Source organism: Leopardus geoffroyi, chromosome B2 (assembly GCF_018350155.1).
Source record: "Leopardus geoffroyi isolate Oge1 chromosome B2, O.geoffroyi_Oge1_pat1.0, whole genome shotgun sequence".
Taxonomy (NCBI): Eukaryota; Metazoa; Chordata; class Mammalia; order Carnivora; family Felidae; genus Leopardus; species Leopardus geoffroyi.
Genome location: NC_059332.1, coordinates 3,252,523 through 3,272,031, shown reverse-complemented (window position 1 = coordinate 3,272,031; position 19,509 = coordinate 3,252,523). Strand labels below are relative to the sequence as shown.

The 19,509-nt window shown below is 53.8% G+C and overlaps 1 protein-coding gene, 1 long non-coding RNA gene and 1 other non-coding gene across 3 annotated transcripts; 2 read left to right on the top strand and 1 right to left on the bottom strand.

Moving 5' to 3' along the window:
* Positions 1–291: 291 nt before the first annotated feature.
* TRNAV-AAC lies at positions 292–364 on the top strand. Its single transcript has one exon. It is a non-coding gene; the product is annotated as a tRNA-Val (tRNA).
* A 7,108-nt stretch (positions 365–7,472) lies between these two features.
* Positions 7,473–15,967, top strand: PRSS16 (serine protease 16). The gene is made up of 12 exons (XM_045500601.1): positions 7,473–7,925; positions 8,002–8,162; positions 8,909–9,008; positions 9,631–9,760; positions 11,042–11,165; positions 11,417–11,494; positions 11,586–11,633; positions 12,182–12,472; positions 13,084–13,225; positions 15,082–15,261; positions 15,339–15,484; positions 15,591–15,967. The coding sequence occupies exons 1-12, from the start codon at positions 7,853–7,855 to the stop codon at positions 15,657–15,659; spliced, it is 1,542 nt and encodes a 513-aa protein (XP_045356557.1). The 5' UTR covers positions 7,473–7,852; the 3' UTR covers positions 15,660–15,967.
* On the bottom strand, positions 15,867–18,817 carry LOC123609535. The gene is made up of 2 exons (XR_006717808.1): positions 18,577–18,817; positions 15,867–16,240 (listed from the first exon to the last, which is right to left on the bottom strand). It is a non-coding gene; the product is annotated as an uncharacterized LOC123609535 (long non-coding RNA).
* Between the last annotated feature and the right edge of the window lie 692 nt (positions 18,818–19,509).

Sequence of the window (19,509 nt, the reverse complement as noted above, 5' to 3'; positions counted from 1 at the left end):
GAGAGGTGAAGGTCAGAGCGTCTGACAAGGTCAGAGGCAGGAGCCAACGGCAGATGAGGACACCCCCAGGAGTCGGCCCAGGATTTCCCCGCCAGGTGTCTGCAGAGTAGCTGGGCCCTGGGGTAACACCGGCCTGGCCCCGAATTATCCAGTGCAGACGTTGTGGGGTCAAAGAACTGGAAAGCGTGGAGTGGAAAACATTTGCCTCCACCCAGAGTACAGCCTCCAGGGAAGGCTAAATTTAAGGTTAAATTTAACTAATTCAGGAAAGTAAAGCTCATGAGCCAGCGGGTTTCCGTAGTGTAGTGGTTATCACGTTCGCCTAACACGCGAAAGGTCCCCGGTTCGAAACCGGGCGGAAACAGCGGGTTTGCTTTTTTTTTTTTTTTTTTCCCCAAGTTCTGTTCCAGAAATCGTCTACCTAAATTTACTCACATTTCCACCCAGTCTCAAATCTTTGTGCTCTCTTTGCAGCCCAGAACTTTTAATTACAAGAATTATATTAGAAACAAGCCCAGAGCTGAGCCCCGCTTCCTCTCCTTGCTCAACCAGACACTGTTGAATCCTCACCACCCGGGTGGGGGAAGATTCTGCGGGGCTGCAGCGGGAAGGGGAGGGAGGCTGTCCAGCGCGAAGGGCGTCTGCATCCGCCTGGGGCAGAAACCGGAGGGGACAGGCCTGGGAGGGGAGCGTGGCTCGTCCACGCAAGGGGGGGATCAAGAAGTCCCCTGCAACCGCAGCAGGGCGCCCGGCGGAGAGGACTTCCAGGAGGCGGAGAGGGGGCAGCAAGGAGCGGACAGGTCAAGGGCGGCCTTGTTAGCCCGCTGTTTAAGGACGTCGGCCTTCACTCGGATAAAATAGGAAGGCGCCGGGTTTGAAGCACTGAAATGACTCTACACGACGTAAGTGTTTAGAAGGACGCCTCTGCCAGATCTGTGGAGAATATTCTGCATGCAGAAGAGAATGGGAGACTACGAGCCCCTGTCATCAGGCGGCTCATCAGAGCTAACTGTGGCTTGGACAGCATGGTGGCTGTGGGGTTGCTGGAAAGTCGTTACGGTCTATACTTTAAAGGTAGAGCGAGAGAAATCCCTGAGGAAATGGATGGGAAGAGTGAGAAAAAACAGAATCGGCGATGACCCTGAAGTTTTTTGCAGAACTGGAAGGACGGGCTTGCCCTTAACTGAAATAGGGGCGTCGGGACGGAGCAGCGTGGATAGGGAAAACTTGGGAGTTCGGTTTTAGACATGCTAACTTGTATCTTCTATTGCTTTCAGACCAATTTAGTGATCCTTCACTTACATACAACACCCAGTGCTCATCCCAGCAAGTGCCCTCCTTAATGCCCCCTGCCCGCTTAGCGCACCCCCCACCCACTTCCCCTCCAGCAGCCCTCAGGTTGTTCTCTGTATTTAAAAGTCTCTTATGGTTTGTTTCCCTCTCTGTTTTTCTTATTTGTCCCTCCCTTCCCCTGTGTTCATCTGCTATGTTTCTCAAATTCTGCGTATGAGTGAAATCATATGATATTCATCTTTCCCTGACTGACTTATTTCACTTAGCATAATACACTCTAGTTCCATCCCCATCATTGCAAATGGCAAGATTTCATTCTTTCTGATGGCTGAGTGATACTCCATTGTGTGTGTGTGTGTGTGTATGTATAAACACAGGAGTACAAAAAAATTTTGACAGTACAAAAAAATTCCTTTCCCTGAGGAGACTGAAGAATTTTCCAGAGTTCGATAATAGCAACAGGTCACAAGTAGATTTTGATTCCATCTTTCTCTTCTCTGTTATTTTCCCTTTTCAGGACAAAGATGTATGAAGACTGGTTCTGGAACTATGCTAACATTTAAAATAGTTGAAGGAACCATGAGATGTCCACCTCGGAGTAATTTACTAGCAATTCACTAGCTGGCCACGTCTTCAGTCTCATCGGATAGGTACCGCTCCACCATTAGCCCGCAATCACAAAAGTGCTACATGGTCTTGGAGGACGGCCACGTTTTGTCACATGTAATGCTGATGCTCAACTTCCAGGTCAGAGCTCTCAAAGGCAGCCAATCCGTGGGCTGGCCCGTGACCTGTGAGGGGACCTATCACCTGATCCTCCATAAAAATCTCTGCCCCAAAATGATTCACGTATTTAGATAGGTCACGTATTTAGATGGATTTTTTAGGGGGGAGGAATTAGAACTGGAAGGAGCAAAAATAATGCCACAGACATAATAGATTCAAAGAGAAAATTACATTGATTTACTGATTCACATTAATCCCTATTTGCCAGCATAGAGGTCAATGAACTACTGCCCTTGAATGACATCAAGATGATTAATCTAGACCCTCAACAGATCTTGCTAAATTAAGAGACCCTTCCAGCTAGAGTATATGTGATCTTACCCTAAAATCCTCTTTAGGTAATTTCCACTTCATCTAGCCCCTAGATATTAAAAGGAGGGAAAGGCGATGGAAGGAGTTAAGGTGAGGTTTTCCCCACCCCCTCTCTTCAAGCCTATGTCCTCTTTTCTTTAAACAAAGAACTTAATCACTCATTCATTCAATCGATATGTATTGAACGCATATACTGTGTCATACACTATTCGTTACCGGGATAACACCTACAAACAAAATAGAAATCTTTTCCCTTTCTAGCAGCAGGATTACAGAAATTTTTTAAAAGCAAAGTTACATATAAAATGCAATACAATGTGACAATAAATGCTAAGGAAAAAAATTGAGAGAAGCACATTGGGGGTGAATTTTTATTTTCAAATTCTAAATGGATTATTGGTGACATATGGGCAAAAAATCTGAAGGAAGAAAATAAATGATCCATGGGGCTGTCTAGGTAAATTGATTCCAGACAGAGGATAGAGTGCCCACAGGGAGCCTGATACGGAATTTACCTTGTGTATTTAAGGAATACCAAGGAGGCTAATTCTGCCGGAGTAAAATGAATGCTATTTTAATGTACACAACACTTATCTACTGCCACAAATCTACCGCTTAACAAACTATCCAAATTCAGTAGCTTAAAATAATTAGAATCTATTTATCTCACTAGCCTGTGGTTAACTAATATAGGTCAGGACTGAGTAGACTGTTTAAGGTCCCAGCTGGATTGACTCACATATCTGGTGAACAATAAACAATCAGACAATCTCCACACATCTCATAGTCTCCAGCATGCTAAACCCAGGCAAGTTCTCAAGGCAAAAACAACCAGGAAAAAATACTAAACAAATCCCTCCTGGAACTAAAAAGCAATTATAGCAAGGTTGTAGGATACAAGGTTAATATACGAAAGTCAATCATTTTCCTACATACTAGCAATGAAAATTTGGAATTTGAAATTAAAAATACAATGTGATTTACATTTACACCCTCAAAATAAAATACTTAGGTGCAATTCTAACAAAATGTGTACAAAGTCTATACGTGAAGAAAAGTACAAAAGCGCCTGGGTGGCTCAGTTAGTTACATGCCCGAGTCTTGATTTCAGTTCAGGTTATGATCCCAGGGTTGTGGGATGAAGCTCTGCATCAGGCTCTGTGTCAGGCTCTGTGCTGGGCATGGAACCTGCTTGAGATTCTGTCTCTCCTTCTCCCTCTACCCCCTGACTTGTTCATATTCTCTTTCTCTCTCTCTCTCTCTCTCTCTCTCTCTCAAGGAAAAAAAAAAAAAACTATAAAACTTTGATGAAATAAATCAAAAAACTAGATATTCTATGTTCATGGATAGAAAGACTTAACACTGACAAGATGTTAGTTTTTCCCAGCTTGATCTATAGATTCAACACAACCCCAATCAAACCCCCAGCAAATTGTTTTGGGATATCAACAAGTTGATTCTAAAGTTTATATGGAGAAGCGAAAGACCCAGAATTGTCAACACAATATTGAAAGAGAAGGATAAAGTTGGAGGACTGACACTACCTGACTTCAAGAAGTACGATAAAATCACAATAATCAAGACATTGTGTTATTGGCAAAAGAACAGATAAATGGATAAGAATAAACAGAATAAAGCATACAGAAACAGACCCACACAAATTTAATCTGTTGATCCTTGACAAAGAAGCAAAAACAATACAATGGATAAAAGACAGCCTTTTCAACAAATAGTGCCGGAACAATTACATGTCCACACGCAAAAAAGAAGAAGAAAGAATCATAGACTTGAGTGTAAAACACAAAACTATAAAACTCCTAGCAGATAACACAGGAGAAAAAAATAAGCATATGAAAGATGGTCAACATTACATGTCGTCATGGCAATGCAAATAAAAACAACAATGAGACACCACCACGCACCTGTTGGGATGGCCAAAATCCAAAACACGGACGACACCAAATGCTGGGGAGGGTGTGGGGCAACGGGAACTCTCACAACGTTGCTGGTGGGAATGCAACCACTTTGGAAGACAGTTTGGCAGTTTCTGGCAAAATTAAACATCCTCTTACCAACCAAGCAATCCAGCAACCACATTCCTTGGTATTTACCCAAATCAGTTGAAAACTTTATGCATAATTGCCAACCTTTGGAAACAGGATGTTCTCCAGGAGGTGAGTAGACAAGTAGCCCATGGTATAGCCACACGATGGAATATTATACAGCACTGAAAAGAAATGAGCCCTTGAGCCATGAAAAGCTATATAGGGACCTTAAACACATATTGCTAAATGAAAGAAGCCAGTCTGGAAAGGCCACACCCTACATGATTCAACTCTGTGATATTTGCAAAAGGCAAAACTAGAGAGACAGTAAAAAGATCAGAGGTTGTCAGGATTAGGAGGGATGGAGGGAGGAACAGGCAGAGCACAGAGGATTTTTAGGGCAGTGAAACTATTCGGTATGCTACTACAATGGTAGACATACATCACATATTTGCCAAAAGCTACAGAATGCCCAACAAGAGGGAGTCCAAATGCAGACTATGGACTTTGGATGATAATAACGTGTCACTGTAGGTTCAGCCGTTGTAGTAAATGTGCCATTCTGATTCGGGACATTGATAGTGCAGGAGGTTGTGTGTGTGGTGGGGTAGGGGGTCTATGAGAACCTCCCACTCGATTTTGCTGTGACCCTAAAACTGCTCTAAAAAATAAAGACTACTTAAAAGAAACAAAAAAACAGGAACCAAAACAAGCAAGCAGAAAGAGTAAAGGGCATATTCAAGAAGCTTCTTTGTCAAGTTTGCTAACACTGCGTTGGCCAACATCGGTCACAGGGCTCGGCCAAAAGAAAGGGGGAAGGCACGACAAGGGCACACGACGAACGCCATGAATAAAGGGAGGGGAGAAGAGTTGGGGTTATTAATGCAATAAGCCCACCACAGTAACGAATTATTTCCAGTTAATTTGATGCAAAAAGGTCAAAATTACGTCGCCTTTTTTTTTTAACCTGGTTACGTGCTCCACGTATCCCAGCTTGTCACTCTAACTCCATCACCACCCACGCCACGATCATGACCATCCCTGCCACTTACAGCAGTCCTAAGCCCCCCCATGCCTCATGGGGTCCTTAACTCCGCCTCTGCTAGTCATCTCGTCACTGTGTCCAAGATGGATTGAGTGGCTCAGAGAAAAAATCGTTTTTATTATACACTACTTGGATATTAAAATAAACAAACAGATGGGACAGGAAGGAGGGAAGGGAGGGAGGAAGGAAGAAGAAATTTTGCTATTAGGTCGAAGTAAATGTTGAGAACATAAACTTATCACAGACTTAGAAAAAGACTGATCCGGGGCCCCTGGTGGGCGGGGTGGGGGGGGGGGTGCTCAGTTAAGCACGTGACTCTCGATTGCCGCTCAGGTCATGATTTCACTGTTTGTGAGTTCGAGCCCCCTGTCAGGCTGTGCGCGAACAGTGCCCAGCCTGGTTGGGGTTCTCTTTCTCTCCCTCCCTCTCTGCCCCTCCCCTACTCACGCAGGCACACACTCTCATTCTCCCAAAATAAATAAACAAACTTCCAAAAAACAGAGACTGATTATTCTGCAGCCAGGCCAGCAGCCACCAACTCAGTCTATCGGCGATAACTGTTTTCAAGGCAATGAATCACTGTCAACCCCTGCCTTCTGAAGGTCAGCCAGTCAGACACGGGTTCGCTCCAACAAACAGGCCCCTGAGCGCCATCAACCAGTCTCTCCCAAACACTCACGCTTCCACAGATCACAGATCGCGTCAACCCGCTCAGCCCCAGCGTCCTCGCTTCCCTGAGCCCCTTCCCCCAAAACACCATCCACCCCTCAGCTCTCTCAGGGGCCGGTGCCTTACCAACCCAGCTCCCTCCCCAAATGAGTTCTGGCTCTGTGTTTCAAGTAGTGGGTGGTGGTTTCACCCTCCTTTGAGAAAGCCCCTTCATCGAATCTCAAACAGCTCAATTTCATTTTTTGCTGGGATTACATTTTTGATTCATTTTCCATTGCTGATATTCTTGGGTGTCGGATGCGGCGGCGTGGCCTTCCCAACCGTACGGTTTTGTCATAAGCAGCGACTTGGGTAGGCCTCGGTTCCTTTGTACCGTGTGTTAACCAGATTCGGCAAAGTACCGACACACTCTGATGGAAAAGTTTCATACATTCACTCCACGAATATCTACCGAATGCCTGCTGTATGTTCAAAACTGTTGTTGGTCTTAGAGATCCAGAGAACAAAACAAAGCAAAACAAAACCTGTTTCCATGGAAGGAAATTCTGGTGGAAGCAAACTGGCAGCTTTTTAAAAAGGAAAGTACGCGCTGTGTCTAACTTGATTTTTTAACAATAAGAAATATCAACTTCAACAGTGTTGAGAGGCAGCGCAGAGAGGCGGGCACAATCAGGTACATGAAGCACAGAAGGGCCACGCAGAAAGGGACAAGGACGCGGGCGCTCGGATGGTCACACGTCTCTCCAGCACCAACCCCTGGCTTTGTGCCCTGGTTCTCTTCCCTGAAATTTCCGTCTCAAGGCTTTAAGCCACTTTTTCTCAAGTTGCTGTTTTTTTTCCCCCCACCACCCCCCTTGGAAAGGGGGACAAAGAAGGTAGGTGTCTCTGCTGAGGATTAGGAAGTAAAGTCAACTTTAGTCTCAATTTTATGTTGGAGAGGCTGTTTCCAGCCCAAGAACGGATGCCTTTCCTGGACCGTTTGGGGATCAAACCCACGACGTCGGGCTGTCGGCGCCACATTCTGCCCGCCTGAGCCAACCAGCCACCTGGCCAGACCTCCTTTTTACTTAAAAGGGTAAAAAGGGTGTTGACGTGCTTGTGTCTCTTTAAAACTAAAGGAAATCCTTCTTCTTCTCCAAAGGAGGCTTTTTTAAGAGAGGTGAGACTGGGGGGCAGTGATAAGGTGATAAGACAGATGGGGAGACTAGGAAGCAGACAGGGTGAGACCTGGACAGAGAGTCACTCGAGTAGAGAAGACGACAGCGGGTGAGGGACGGAGGAACAAAGAGAGGGCAAGGCAGCGGGTGAGGGACGGAGGAACAAAGAGAGGGCAAGGCGGGGCAGCGGGGCGACCAAGGGGCTGAGGGAGGGGGCAGGGCGAGGTCCCTGCGTGGAGACCCAGACACTAGAGGCCAGAACGCACACTAAGGCATAGAGAGGGGGAGCCTGGGGGACGGCTGGATGGAAAGTCACGGGACAGAGGGAAACTGGATATTCAGGCACCACACCCACAGGCCCCGCGTACAGACTGGCGTCCCTGCCCCGCTGGACTGGGTCTCACAGACGCCTGTCCCCGGAGAGGCATCTGGAAAGAAACCCGAGCTCCCACTGAAAGGCCACAACCTCAAAGTCCAGCCCCAGAACACGATAAAGGTCCTGAGTGAGCGGGGGGGGGGGAACAGAGCGCGGAGGAGCGGACAGCATGGCCGGCAGGCCTGGCCCCCCACGGCTGGGCCCTCTGCTCCTGCTCTCCCTCTGGGGGTCCTCGGCTCCGGGTAGGAAGAGGCCGCGGGTCAGGCAGGGGCTCCTGCGGGGGGCCTGGCTGACTCCCTCCCCGTCTGTGTCCCACAGCCCCCCTCCTCAGGCGCCTGGCTGAGCACATTGAGCGGTTTCAGGAGGGCTCCGGCCCGGGCCTGGGTTTCGGCCCAAATGCATTGGTCCCCCCAAAACAAGGCTGGCTGGAGCAGCCACTGGACCCCTTCAACACATCCGACCAGCGATCTTTCCTGCAGGTGAGGCCGGGGCGGGGGCGGGGGTGGGGGGGGCTGATGCTTTCTGCCCCAGCTCTATCTACCCTCAGTCTCTGCGTCTCTGGGCCCCACGGGCTCATCCTGTGCCCGCTGCCCGTGCCCCTGTGGCCTCCGGTCAGCCCCTCCGGTCCTTAGTGTGCCCTTGATCCCCGGGCCCCCCTTTCTTTCTTCAGCCTCCACTTCCCTTGTCCCTCAGGCGCCGTCTTTGACCCCCTCCTCCCTGTCCTTCAGATTGAACAGCAAATCCACCACCAACACGTAGGGCTCAATACGTAGCAGAAATGGGGACCAGCTTTGGAAGCAGACCTACCTCACGAGAGGAACTGGAAGGGATCTGGTGGATGAACACTTGCCCCACTTTTCACACCTCCTGTGTGCACAGTGTGTGCAGGGCAGCTCCCCCAGGCCCCGCTTCCAAATTGGTCTGCACCCGTCACTTATCCTCGGCTTAGCGTTTCCATGTACAGCCAGGGCCCCCGCCGCCGGCCAGTGTCCTGGACCCTGGGGACGCAAGGGTAAAAACGTCGATGAACTATCTGCTCCTACAGACCTTGCATTCTAGCTGACGAGACTAACAGGAGAGAAAGGAACGTAACTACACAAGCCGAGTTCACACACTACTAAGTATATAAAGGAAGACCCATAAGGGAGAGAGACCACAGCGAACTAGGAATAAAGAACAGGTCAGAACTCTCAATCCTCATCTTCTTCTCCACCCCACCTCTCAGCGGTACTGGGTGAATGACCAACACTGGGCCAGCCGGCATGGACCCGTGTTCCTGCATCTGGGGGGCGAGGGCAGCCTGAGGCCTGGCTCAGTGACGAGAGGTAAGAGGCAGGGCTGGGAAGCTGGCGGGGGCCGGGAAGGGCGCCCCATGTTGTCGTGCGGTGAGGCGGGAGGGCTGTAACCCCCTGATGAAGTTTTGGGGTGATGGTGAGGTTCGCGGGGTCCGGAACCCACGGCCAGGACAGAATTGTTGAAGACGTCTTTGGTGCAAAAAGGTGACTTTATTGAAGCACGGGGACAGGACCCGTGGGCGGGGAGAGCTGTACTGGGGTCGTGTGGAAGGGCTGGTTGTACGCCATGGACTTGGGGGAGGTAAAGTCAAAAGGGAAGTTTCCAAAGAGACTTTCACAAGCTCAAGACTTATTGGAGGCCCAGCTATGGTCAAGCTAGGGTTGTTTCTCCCTCTGGCAAAGCATTAACATAAGACAGTAGGGACTTCCCGGACTGCAGGCTACGGATGGGGTTGCCTTTTCCTCCTAAACTGGTGGAGACTCTTATCAGTTCAACCGTTTGGTTTTTTATCCTTTCCTGTTTTGGGGTAGCCTGGAGTGTCCAGAGACTATCACACAGATCCCACCTTGAGGGTGGGGGTGCCCGGAGGCTGCACTCTGCCCTCAGGTGGCCCCGCGCTCCCTCATCACCCCAACCGGACACTCTTCGCAGGGCACCCCGCAGCCCTGGCCCCAGCCTGGGGGGCCCTCGTGATAGGCCTGGAGCACAGATTTTATGGCCTGAGTATACCTGCCGGGGGCCTGGACGTGGCCCAGCTCCGCTTCCTGTCCAGCCGCCACGCGTGAGTGAGGGTGGGGGAGTGTTCGGGGTCATGGCGCTGAGGCCATCTGTATCCGGGCACCTCTGCATCTGTGTGGCTCTCCGCCACTGCCCAAGGTCGACCTCCGGGTCTCTGGTCCACGTTTCCTTCGCTCTTTCAGTGTCTTATTCTCTCTCTGTCTCTGGGTCCCTGACCCTCCCTCTCTTTCTCTCCGGCCACATTTTCATCTCTTCCTGTGTCGCTGCAGCCTCCCGGTCCAGACCAGCAGCATCTGGATGACACAGCCTCCCCACTGGTTTTCGGTTTCTGCCCTTGAGCCCGTCAGCGTACTGTACACACGAAGCTACAGTGACTGTTAGAGCACAGACCAGACCACCCTCTCCCAGCTCACATCTCCCAGGGTCTCCCATCTGCCTCACAGTCAAGTCAAAATCTTCACAGGGGCCACGAGGTCCTACTGGCTCTGGGCTCTGGGTCCCCGTTACTTCTCTGGCCCCCACTTCCGCACACTCACTGGGCTCCAGCGACGCCCGCGTCCTTGCTGCTCTGAAGGCTTACAGGCACATTGCTGCCTTGAGCCTTTTTCTCTCTGCGGGGAGCGCCCCCCCCCCCGTATTTGTATGGCTGTCTCCCTCACCTCCTTCCCTAGACGCTCTTCCCAGACCCCAGTGCGTCCCACCTGCTTTGCCGTCGGCCCCAGGACTTACCTCTCCTGGTCTCCGGCTGTGTCAGTCTTGGCCTTTCTCGGTCTCACTCTCGCCTCCGTCATCTCTATCTCCACCTCTGTCTCTGTGCCTCCACGCTTCTCTGTCTCCCCACATTTTCACAAGCTGTACGGGGTTCTCGGTGCCCTAGGAAGGCACTAACTGCAGCCTGCTTCGGAAAGTCCGGGCAGACACGGAAACACCTAGAAAAGAGGATGTAGCCACAGGGCAACATGTCCCTTTCTGACGGTGTCTCCTCTTCCTCCAGCGCCCCCGGCCCTCCCGGTATCCCCCAGGTTTCTGCACGCGCTGTCTGGGAGACCCTTCCTCCCCCCTATAGCCCACAGTGAGGAGGGTGGAGGCTTGGCGGCGGTGGGGGGGGGGGGTCCTCTGGCCCAGGTGCACACTTGCGGAGATCAGGCTCACACACACCCGTGACAAGAGCCCTGGCTTCTGGCCAGACACCCCCCACACACACACACCGCCCCATTCGGGTCTCTGGACCCCCACCCGTGCAGAGGCGGGGGGGTGCATCCTCGGGGATTCCCGGCGGGGATTCCCGGCGAGGAGGGCCCACCGACCTCCCCGCTGCCCCTAGGCTGGCTGACGTGGCCTCTGCCCGCCTCGCACTCGGCCGCCTCTTCAACGTCTCCTCCTCCAGCCCCTGGATCTGCTTTGGAGGCTCCTACGCCGGCTCTCTGGCCGCCTGGGCCCGGCTCAAGGTCCCCGGGACTCTCCGGGCGGGCTGGGGTGGGTCCCGGTCTCAGGCGGCAAGGGCACCCCCGCCCCCCAGGCGCCCCCCACACACTCCTGCCCCCCGCCAAAGGGCTTTCCGCAAGCTGTCGTCTCCAGGGTCCATGTGTAGAGGGGAAGGATTTGCCCGCGACTGCAGTGCGGGCGGTGACACGGCGGCGGCTGGGGCGGGGTCCCAGGACCTGGGCCCCCCAGGCTGACGACGGCTGTCCTCCCTCAGTTCCCCCACCTCATCTTCGCCTCCGTCGCCTCCTCTGCTCCGGTGCGGGCCGTGCTGGATTTTTCCGAGTACAACGAGGTGAGGGCGGCGGGCGGCGGGTTCGGGTTGGGGGGGGGAGGTCCTTGGTGCAGGGAGTTCCCTGAAACCTCCTCCCGCGCTCCCTCCACAGGTGGTGTCCCGAAGCCTGACGAGCGCGGCCGTCGGCGGCTCCCCGGAGGTAGCACATGGGGCCAGTCCGCGGGGGTATGGGGACGGGAGAACTTGGAAGGGGGCGCAGAGAAAACCGGGGAAGCTGGCAAGGTGGCCGGGTCTGAGAGAGGACCGAGACCGGGAAGGTGGGCGGATTTGGGGACGTGGGATGGGGCGGGGCCCGGCGGGGTCGACCCTATCAGGAGGGCGAGGCTCTGCGGGGGGCGGGACCAAGGGGGAACGACCCTATCAGAAGGGCGAGACTCAGAGCGGGGCGGGGCCACCTCATAAATGGGCGAGTCTCAGCGTGGGGCGGGGCCCGGGGTGACGACCCTATCAGGAGAGCGAGGCTGGGCGTGGGGCGGGGCCTAAGGGGACAGCCCTATCAGAAGGGCGAGGCTCCTCCAGGGGCGGGGCCCGGGGAGGTGGTCGGGGGGAGCACGGTCAGGGGGCGGGGCCTCGGGCGGGACCTCTGAGGAAGTGGGGCGCTGGGGGGAAGGACTCGCGGTCCTGGGGCGGTGAAGGCGAGGCCCAGGACCCCGAGTCCTCGCCAATGCGGCCCCTCGCTCCCCGCAGTGCCGGGCGGCGGCGGCCGCAGCCTTCGCGGACGTGGAGCGGCGGCTGCTCGCGGGCGGGGCGGCTCGCGCGGCGCTGCGAGCGGAGCTGGGCGCCTGCGCGCCACTGGGTCGCGCGGAGGACCGGGCGGAGCTGCTGGGGGCGCTGCAGGCCCTGGTGGGGGGCGCCGCGCAGTACGACGCGCAGGCGGGAGCGCCGCTGAGCGTGCGGCGGCTGTGCGGGCTCCTCCTGCAAGGCGGGGGCAACCGCAGCCACTCCGCGCCCTACCGCGGGCTCCGGCGGGCAGTGCAGGTGAGCGGCCTGGGAGAGTCCGCCGGCGGGGCGCCTGCTCCGCCGCGTGTCCTGCGGTGGGCGTGACCCCTTCTGACCTTGGTCTCCCGGTCTGTGAAGCGGGGGTGACGCCTCAGGGCCGGGGGAGGTGCGGAGAAGGCGGTCAGGGGAAGCGCGCACTCTGCAGGTGTTAGCGACTACGACCGGTCCCTATTTTGCGCTTCCTGTTCGGTCCACTCCCGGGCCTGCAGCGGAGTCTAGCGCACAGCAGGTGCTCCGGTAGCGTTGCCGGAAGAAAGAAGCCCTGGGGACATAGCGTCCCTAGAGACCGAGATTCCAGCCTCGGGATCCACGGCTAGAAACAGCTGTTCCAAGAGATGGTCACACGCCCAGGGTCTCACAGTCACCTAGTGCCTTCACCTCCAACCCACAGGGACCCAGGCACCCACTCGCCCTGACCCCCGACTCCCAGGAGAACTCTGTAGCTCTTCCGACCTCTGACCTTTGACTTGTAGGGACCTGTGTATGCTTTCAGGCCCTGGGCCCTGACTCCCAGGGACAGGAGTAATATGTGTGTGTGTGTGTGTGTGTGTGTGTGTGTGTGTGTGTGTGTGGTGTGTATTGTCCCCTAGGTCGTCATGCACAGCCTGGGCCAGAGGTGTCTAAGCTTTTCCCGAGCAGAGACAGTGGCACAGCTGAAGGTCACAGAGTCCCAAGTGTCCGGTGTGGGTGACCGCCAGTGGTTGTACCAGACTTGTACTGAGTTCGGCTTCTGTGAGTGACCCGCCCACCCCTCACCCCTGAAACGTACATTCTGCACTGTGCCCAGACAGGCTGTCTCACACGTGGTCTGGACTTGTTTCCATTTCCATAGGACCCTGGCCACACTGCTGGGCCTGGTTTTACCCATAGGTGTGGGGCTGGACGGTACATAGCTGTACTAGAGTGTGCCAGAATCCCTCACGCACACAGTCCTCACATGAGTGATATGTGTCCCTGTCCCAGGAGTGGCCCCAGTCTCTCCCTAGTCACTGGCCTAGAAACCCTAGCACATTTTACGTGCCTCCTTCCCTTTGTCCCATAGCCTGTCAGCCACTGAGTCCTGCCCACTCTTCATCCTGGACAGCCCTCCAGTTCACCCCAACCCCCTTTCTATTCCCAGCTCTGCCACCCTGGTAGAGGCCCCCATCCGCTCCTGCCTGGATCCCTGACCCCACCTCCTCTCTGGTCTCCAGGCCTTCCTTTCACCCCTACAATCCAACTTCCTCACCGAGAGAGCTTTTTCTAAATATGACCTTGTCCTTCCTCCCATGGCTTCTCAGTGACCCTTGGGCAGGGTTGCCACATACAATGCGGGACGCCCAGTTACATGTGAATTTGAGAAAACTTTTTTTTTTTTAGTGTGTGTCCCAAATATTGCAGGAGACATACTAAAAAAAAGTATTTGTTACCTGAAATTCAAATTTAACTGGACATCCTGTAATTTTGTTTGCTAATCTGGGTCCCCTACTCCAGAGTTAAGTTCAAACCCTTTCCCATCTCCTGCAGGCAATGAAGATATGGTTGAAAGCAAAGCGTTCAAATTCCAGCTCTATTCCATAGCTATGTGATCTTGGGCAAATAACCTAAGCTCTCTCTCTGTGCCTTAGTTTCCACGTCTGAAAAATGGGAATAACAGTAGTGCCTCTCATAAGGTTGTTTCCAGGATTAAAGGAGGTAATATCTGTAACATGCTAAGAATAACACTGGTATACAGTGAGTTCTCCCTAAGTAGTAATTATTGTTACTTCTACAAGACTACACATTTCGACCCTCAAATACACCAGTTTTCCTAACACCTCAGGAACTTTGCACATACTGTTGACTTTGCTTGGATTACTCATCTTCCTCTCGTCACACAGTTTACTCATCTTCAAGTCTCAATACAAGATGCCCCCTCCTCAGGAAGCCTTACCTGATTGCTGGAGAGAGGTCCGCCTCCTGGCCTCCCCTACCACCCCCCTCAACTGCTCTGTGTTTTTTCTCATGAGCACTTGGCAATCTCATCCTACAGACCCGGTTGCCCATCTCCCCCTGCGCACTGCGAGCCCTGTGACAACAGAGCCTGGGACCGTCTTGCGTTCCCAATACCGGTCACCACGTATGTGAGCATACAATAGGTGCTCCATGCCTGGTGAAGAAAGGAATGGCTGAATGTGAGGCTAAGGGAGTTAGATTTAGCCCGGGGGCACTGGGGAGGTAAGGATTTTAAGCAAGGGAGACGTGGACCAATTTGTGCTTTAAGTTCCTACGCTCCCTTGTCTCTCTGGACCTGTGCGCCTGCTCTTTCCCCTGTTCAGGCTGCTTTTTCTTTTCTGTCTTCCTCACTCCTGAAGGTTTTATCCCTGGCAGGTTCCTGTCTTGGAGCCTCTCTTGCCAACTGGGATTCCTCCCACCCCTGGTCTTTTTCCCTCCCAGCCATGACCAGTCTGGGCTGTCACTGTGGGTGGGTGGGTGGGTGGGGTCTCTTTGACAGGATTGTGAGCTCACCGGAGGGAGGGTATGGGGCTGCTTGGGTCATCACCAGGGGAGACTCTATGGTGACGATTAAAGGCTGTATGCCCCACACTTACAGATGTCTCCCCCCACAGATGTCACCTGTGAGGACCCCAGCTGCCCCTTCTCCCAGGTCCCAGCACTGCCCTCCCAGCTAGAGCTCTGCCAGCAGGTGTTTGGGCTCTCCACCTCCTCCGTAGCCCAGGCCGTGACCCAGACCAACTCCTACTACGGCGGCCAGACCCCGGGGGCCACCCAGGTGCTGTTCGTTAATGGTGAGCGCCCCTCAGCACCTGAGCCCCGGGTGGGCACCTAACCCCGGCGCGGCATGCCATCCTTCCTTTCTTTCCAGGGGACACAGACCCCTGGCACGCGCTAAGCGTAACACAAGCCTCGGGACCGTCGGCGTCGGCCCTTCTCATCCCCGGAGCCTCCCACTGCATGGACATGGCCCCCGAGAGGCCGTCAGACTCCCCCAGCCTCCGCCGGGGGCGCCAGGTAAGAGGGCCGCCGGGCTGGGTTAGTCGCATTCATTTGCGCATTAATTTGCCTGCCCCTGCCCTCCACTGCCGGAGTCTGACTTCCAGAATTGTCCCCTCCCCAGAGCATCTCCCAGCAGCTGCAGACCTGGCTCGGGCCGGCACAGCGGAGCCAGGCCAGGGGTGGGGACTAAGGGCCCGGACCCTCGCCACTCCCTGCGAGGCCACCTCCTTCCCGGACGTGTCCTCTGGATGGGAGAACGGAGCTTGTTTGGAAAGAGGGAATTGCCAGGAATCGGGCTTCAGCTTCTGATCTGCACACACACTCGTGGCTGCAGACCTCTCACTCCTGAGAGTGGATGGCAGGATAAGTGGAGGAGTATTCTTGTCGTGCATCTTGGTATCTTCTTTTCTTTTGTAGGGAGCATTTTATTAATTGTTTTGTGGCTATCTCTTTTATTGTGTAAAGTATCTTAACGTAAAGCCTCTTTGTGTAACATAATTCGGGAACGATCTCCCACTGACTTATTTTTTGTCCTCCTTTCAAAAGCACAGCCACCTTGGTAGGTTCTTCGGGTCCCAAAGGGACAGGGAGTCAGCTTCCATCGTGGTCTGTTCGGGCTTCGATAACAGAACCCTGTGGATTGGGTGGCTTAGAAACGACAGATATTTATCTCACGCGGTTCTGGACGCTGGGAAGCGTGACATCAGGGCACCGGAAAATCAGGTGTCTGGGGAGACCTCGCTTCCTGGTTCTCGCTCAGCCGTCTTCTCTCTGGGGCGGGGGAGGGGCAGAGAGCGGGACAGAGAAGCCCAAGCAGGCTTCACCTCAGCTCGTCAGCTCGGAGCTGGACCCTGGGGCCAACCTCACCACCAGGAGGTCATGACTTGAGCCGAGCCGGGCGCCCCAAGGAATATTGGTATTTTAAGTCAGATGTCAAATGTGCTACAGCTCAAATTCCGCTTGGCTCCTGGGCTGGGTGCCCTGCTGAGCCCCTCCCTCCCCATTCAGGCCCTGTTCCTGCTTCTCACTGTCCCCTCTTCCTCGGGCTCTTGCTTTCTCCTGGTCTCTGTCTCTGTCTGTCTCCCAGCCGGTCTCCTGTTTCTCTGAATATCCTCATTTCCATCTGTCTGTGGGTCATTCTGTCCCCCTGTTTATTTCTGTGCTGCAGTCTATGTCCGTGGTGTCCTGTCTCTCAGTCAGTGTCCCTCTTCGCCTCCTCTCTAGCTTGTCTGCCCCGGCTAGCTCCCCAGCGGCCGGTTTCTGCCTTTCCTCCTCCGTCTCTGCCTCAGTTTCCCTCTCTTCAGACTCTCCCTGTCTCTCCTCGCTGCCTTCTCTGTCTCTGAGACCTTTTCGGTTTCTCCCCTGCCATTTAATCTTTGTGCTTCTGTCTCCGGCTCTTAATCTCCTTCCCAGCCCTTCCCTCACCGCCATTTCCCACAGTTCCACACCTCAGCTTCCCGCCCTGGGGGTCTAGGGCCCTGGTCCAGCCTTCACGAGAGGGGAGCCCCAGGCTCTGGGGAGGCGCGCCCACCCTCAGGGGTGTCTGCTGAGCCTTGGCTCACTCTGAGCACGGCCTTGGGAACAGGAAGTAGCGAGTCAGGGAGGCAAGTGCCGCTGGGGAGCTGGGGAGGGCAGGGGGAGACCAGTCAGGACAAGGTTTGGAGTTGGCAAGAGAAGCCACAAGCCCGCAGTCCTGTGAGGAAGTCCCTGCTCGCCTGTCTGGACTCTGAACCCTGAGTCCTGACTGTCCCCGCTGACCCCCCTAACCCCAGCTCCGTTCACCGGGTCCTCCCTGTGGGGACAGCCCCAAGCTGAGGCCTAGCGTGTATGTTTACACGAGCTCCGAGGCCTGACACATGGAGGGTGCTCGGTGCCCGGTGCCCGTAGGGGATGAAAGAACCAGGTCTAACGTCAGCGCTTCCCGTGCTTTGCCGGATGCAGCTGCTCGCACTCTCTTCTGCAAACGTCTTCTCAACCTGCCGTCTGAATGGACCTGGCTTTGGTGCCCGGCTCCCTCCTCGAGCATTCTCAGAGCTCCCCCAGTGGTGAGTGCGGCACCAGGCTGAGCTGCCCGTGTGCTGAGATCCTCGTTCCCTCTGGGCACCGGTCTGCGGCGGCCCGCGCACCAGGCTGGGCCACCTCAGTTCACTTGGCTGAGACTCTGAGACTGCCGGGCGAACAGCAGTACTGTCTGTGTGGGTCTGTATTAGGGAAGGAAGGAGAATTCTGAGGTACTCTCCCTTCCTGGTGTCCTTGGCCCATACGAGGCCCCTACTATCCCTTACCTACAAACCACGATGATTCTTGCAAAAGGTAGATCAGGTCACCTCTGCTTAAAAGCCTCCGCGCGCTTCCCATTAGAACTAGAATAAGGCTGGAATTCTTCCCCCGGGGCTACGAGGCCCTTCGGCCTTTGGCTTTTGACTCTTCTCAGCACTCAACTCCCACTACTCCCCACACTGCAGGCCAACCACTCGGCCTCCTCGTTTACTTCAGGTCGAAAGCTGATCCCTACTTCAAGTCCTCGCATTTGCTGTTCCCTCTGCCAGGAGGTGGTTCCCTTCAATGACCTTGAAATGACTGACTCCTTCTTAACATTCAGGCTCCACTCCAATGTCACCTCCAGGAGGCCTTTCCTGACTGCCTCTGTGTCCCAGTCACTCCCTGTCACATCACCTGTTTTACGTGCTTCCCAGCCACAAGCACCACCTGAAATTACCTTGTTGTATTTTCTTTCTAATTCGGCCCCCTCTGTACTAGAATGTGCTGTCCCTGAGCCAGGGGACGGTGCTCTCCTGGTAAACACGCCCCTGTGAGTTCTGCGTTTCACAACCTGTGCCGTTTTCACCTGAACTTGGTTCTCCAGAAGCTCAGCGGTCTACCAGATCAAAGATCGCAAAGCACTTCTCAGGACCAGGAGGGCTGATAAATTTGTGGTCCGCCCACCTGTGACTTTCATTTACCGGTTATGCGCTATATCCTAGAAAACACTTGAATTCGAATGAGGATAAACAGTTCCGAGGAATGTAGAAACATTGCATTCTGAGGGTCCCTGGTTTGTGCCACACACACTCCCCCTGGAAGCGGGACCCTGTGGGGCTTCTCACCTTCTCTGGAGGTTTGTGGGCTGGCGCGGGTGCAGCCTGACCTTATCCCAGGGCGCGAGCTCCGGGGGCACGTGAAAATGCCTGTTCTATGGCGCCCTCACCAGAAGAGACTCTCAGCTTCACACAGACCTCTCACGGTGAGTCTAGAGAAGACCAAAGGTGAAGGACTAGTACCACCTGATCAAAAGATTTCCTACTAAGCCGCAATAATGAAGACCATGTGGTTTGGGCATTGCATGTAGATAAACAGATCAACGGGGCAGGACGGAGTCCAGAAGCAGACACACACACACACACACACACGCGCGCGCGCGCGCGCGCGCGCGCGCGCGCGCGATCAATTAATTTTCTACAATGATGCCTAGGCCAATCAGTTGAGGAAGTCTTTAAAACAAATAATCCTGGAACAACTGGATAAACTACAGACCTTCTCTCAATCTCTTTTGCAAGCTTCTTTGCAACTTGGTATCTGAATGGGTCTGGGTTTGGTGCCGGACTACTTTCTCTTCCCAAGCATTCTCTGAGCTGCAGCGCGTGGGGGAAAAGATTAACCTCACCCCTATCTCATACCATACTCAAAAATTAATACAAGTGGAGGTAAGGCTAAAGCTATAAAATAGAAAAATCACTTATGACCTTGTAGTAGGCAAATATTTCTTAGGGAGGAAAGCATAGCATAAAATACATTAAAAGGAGCAAACTGACATCAAAAGGATACATTGGCCTTATCAAAATTTAAAACTTCCCATAAAAAAACTCATTATAAAACATCATTAAGAAATGGAAAGGGAAGGAAAAGACTGAAGGGAAACACGCACACTACGTACGTCCGACGAAGGATCTGCGTCCAGATTGAAGAACTGGAAATCAATTTCAGGAAGACAAGGCTGTGACACGTGGGTGGGAGAAAGGAAGCCCCGCCGGGCGGCTTTG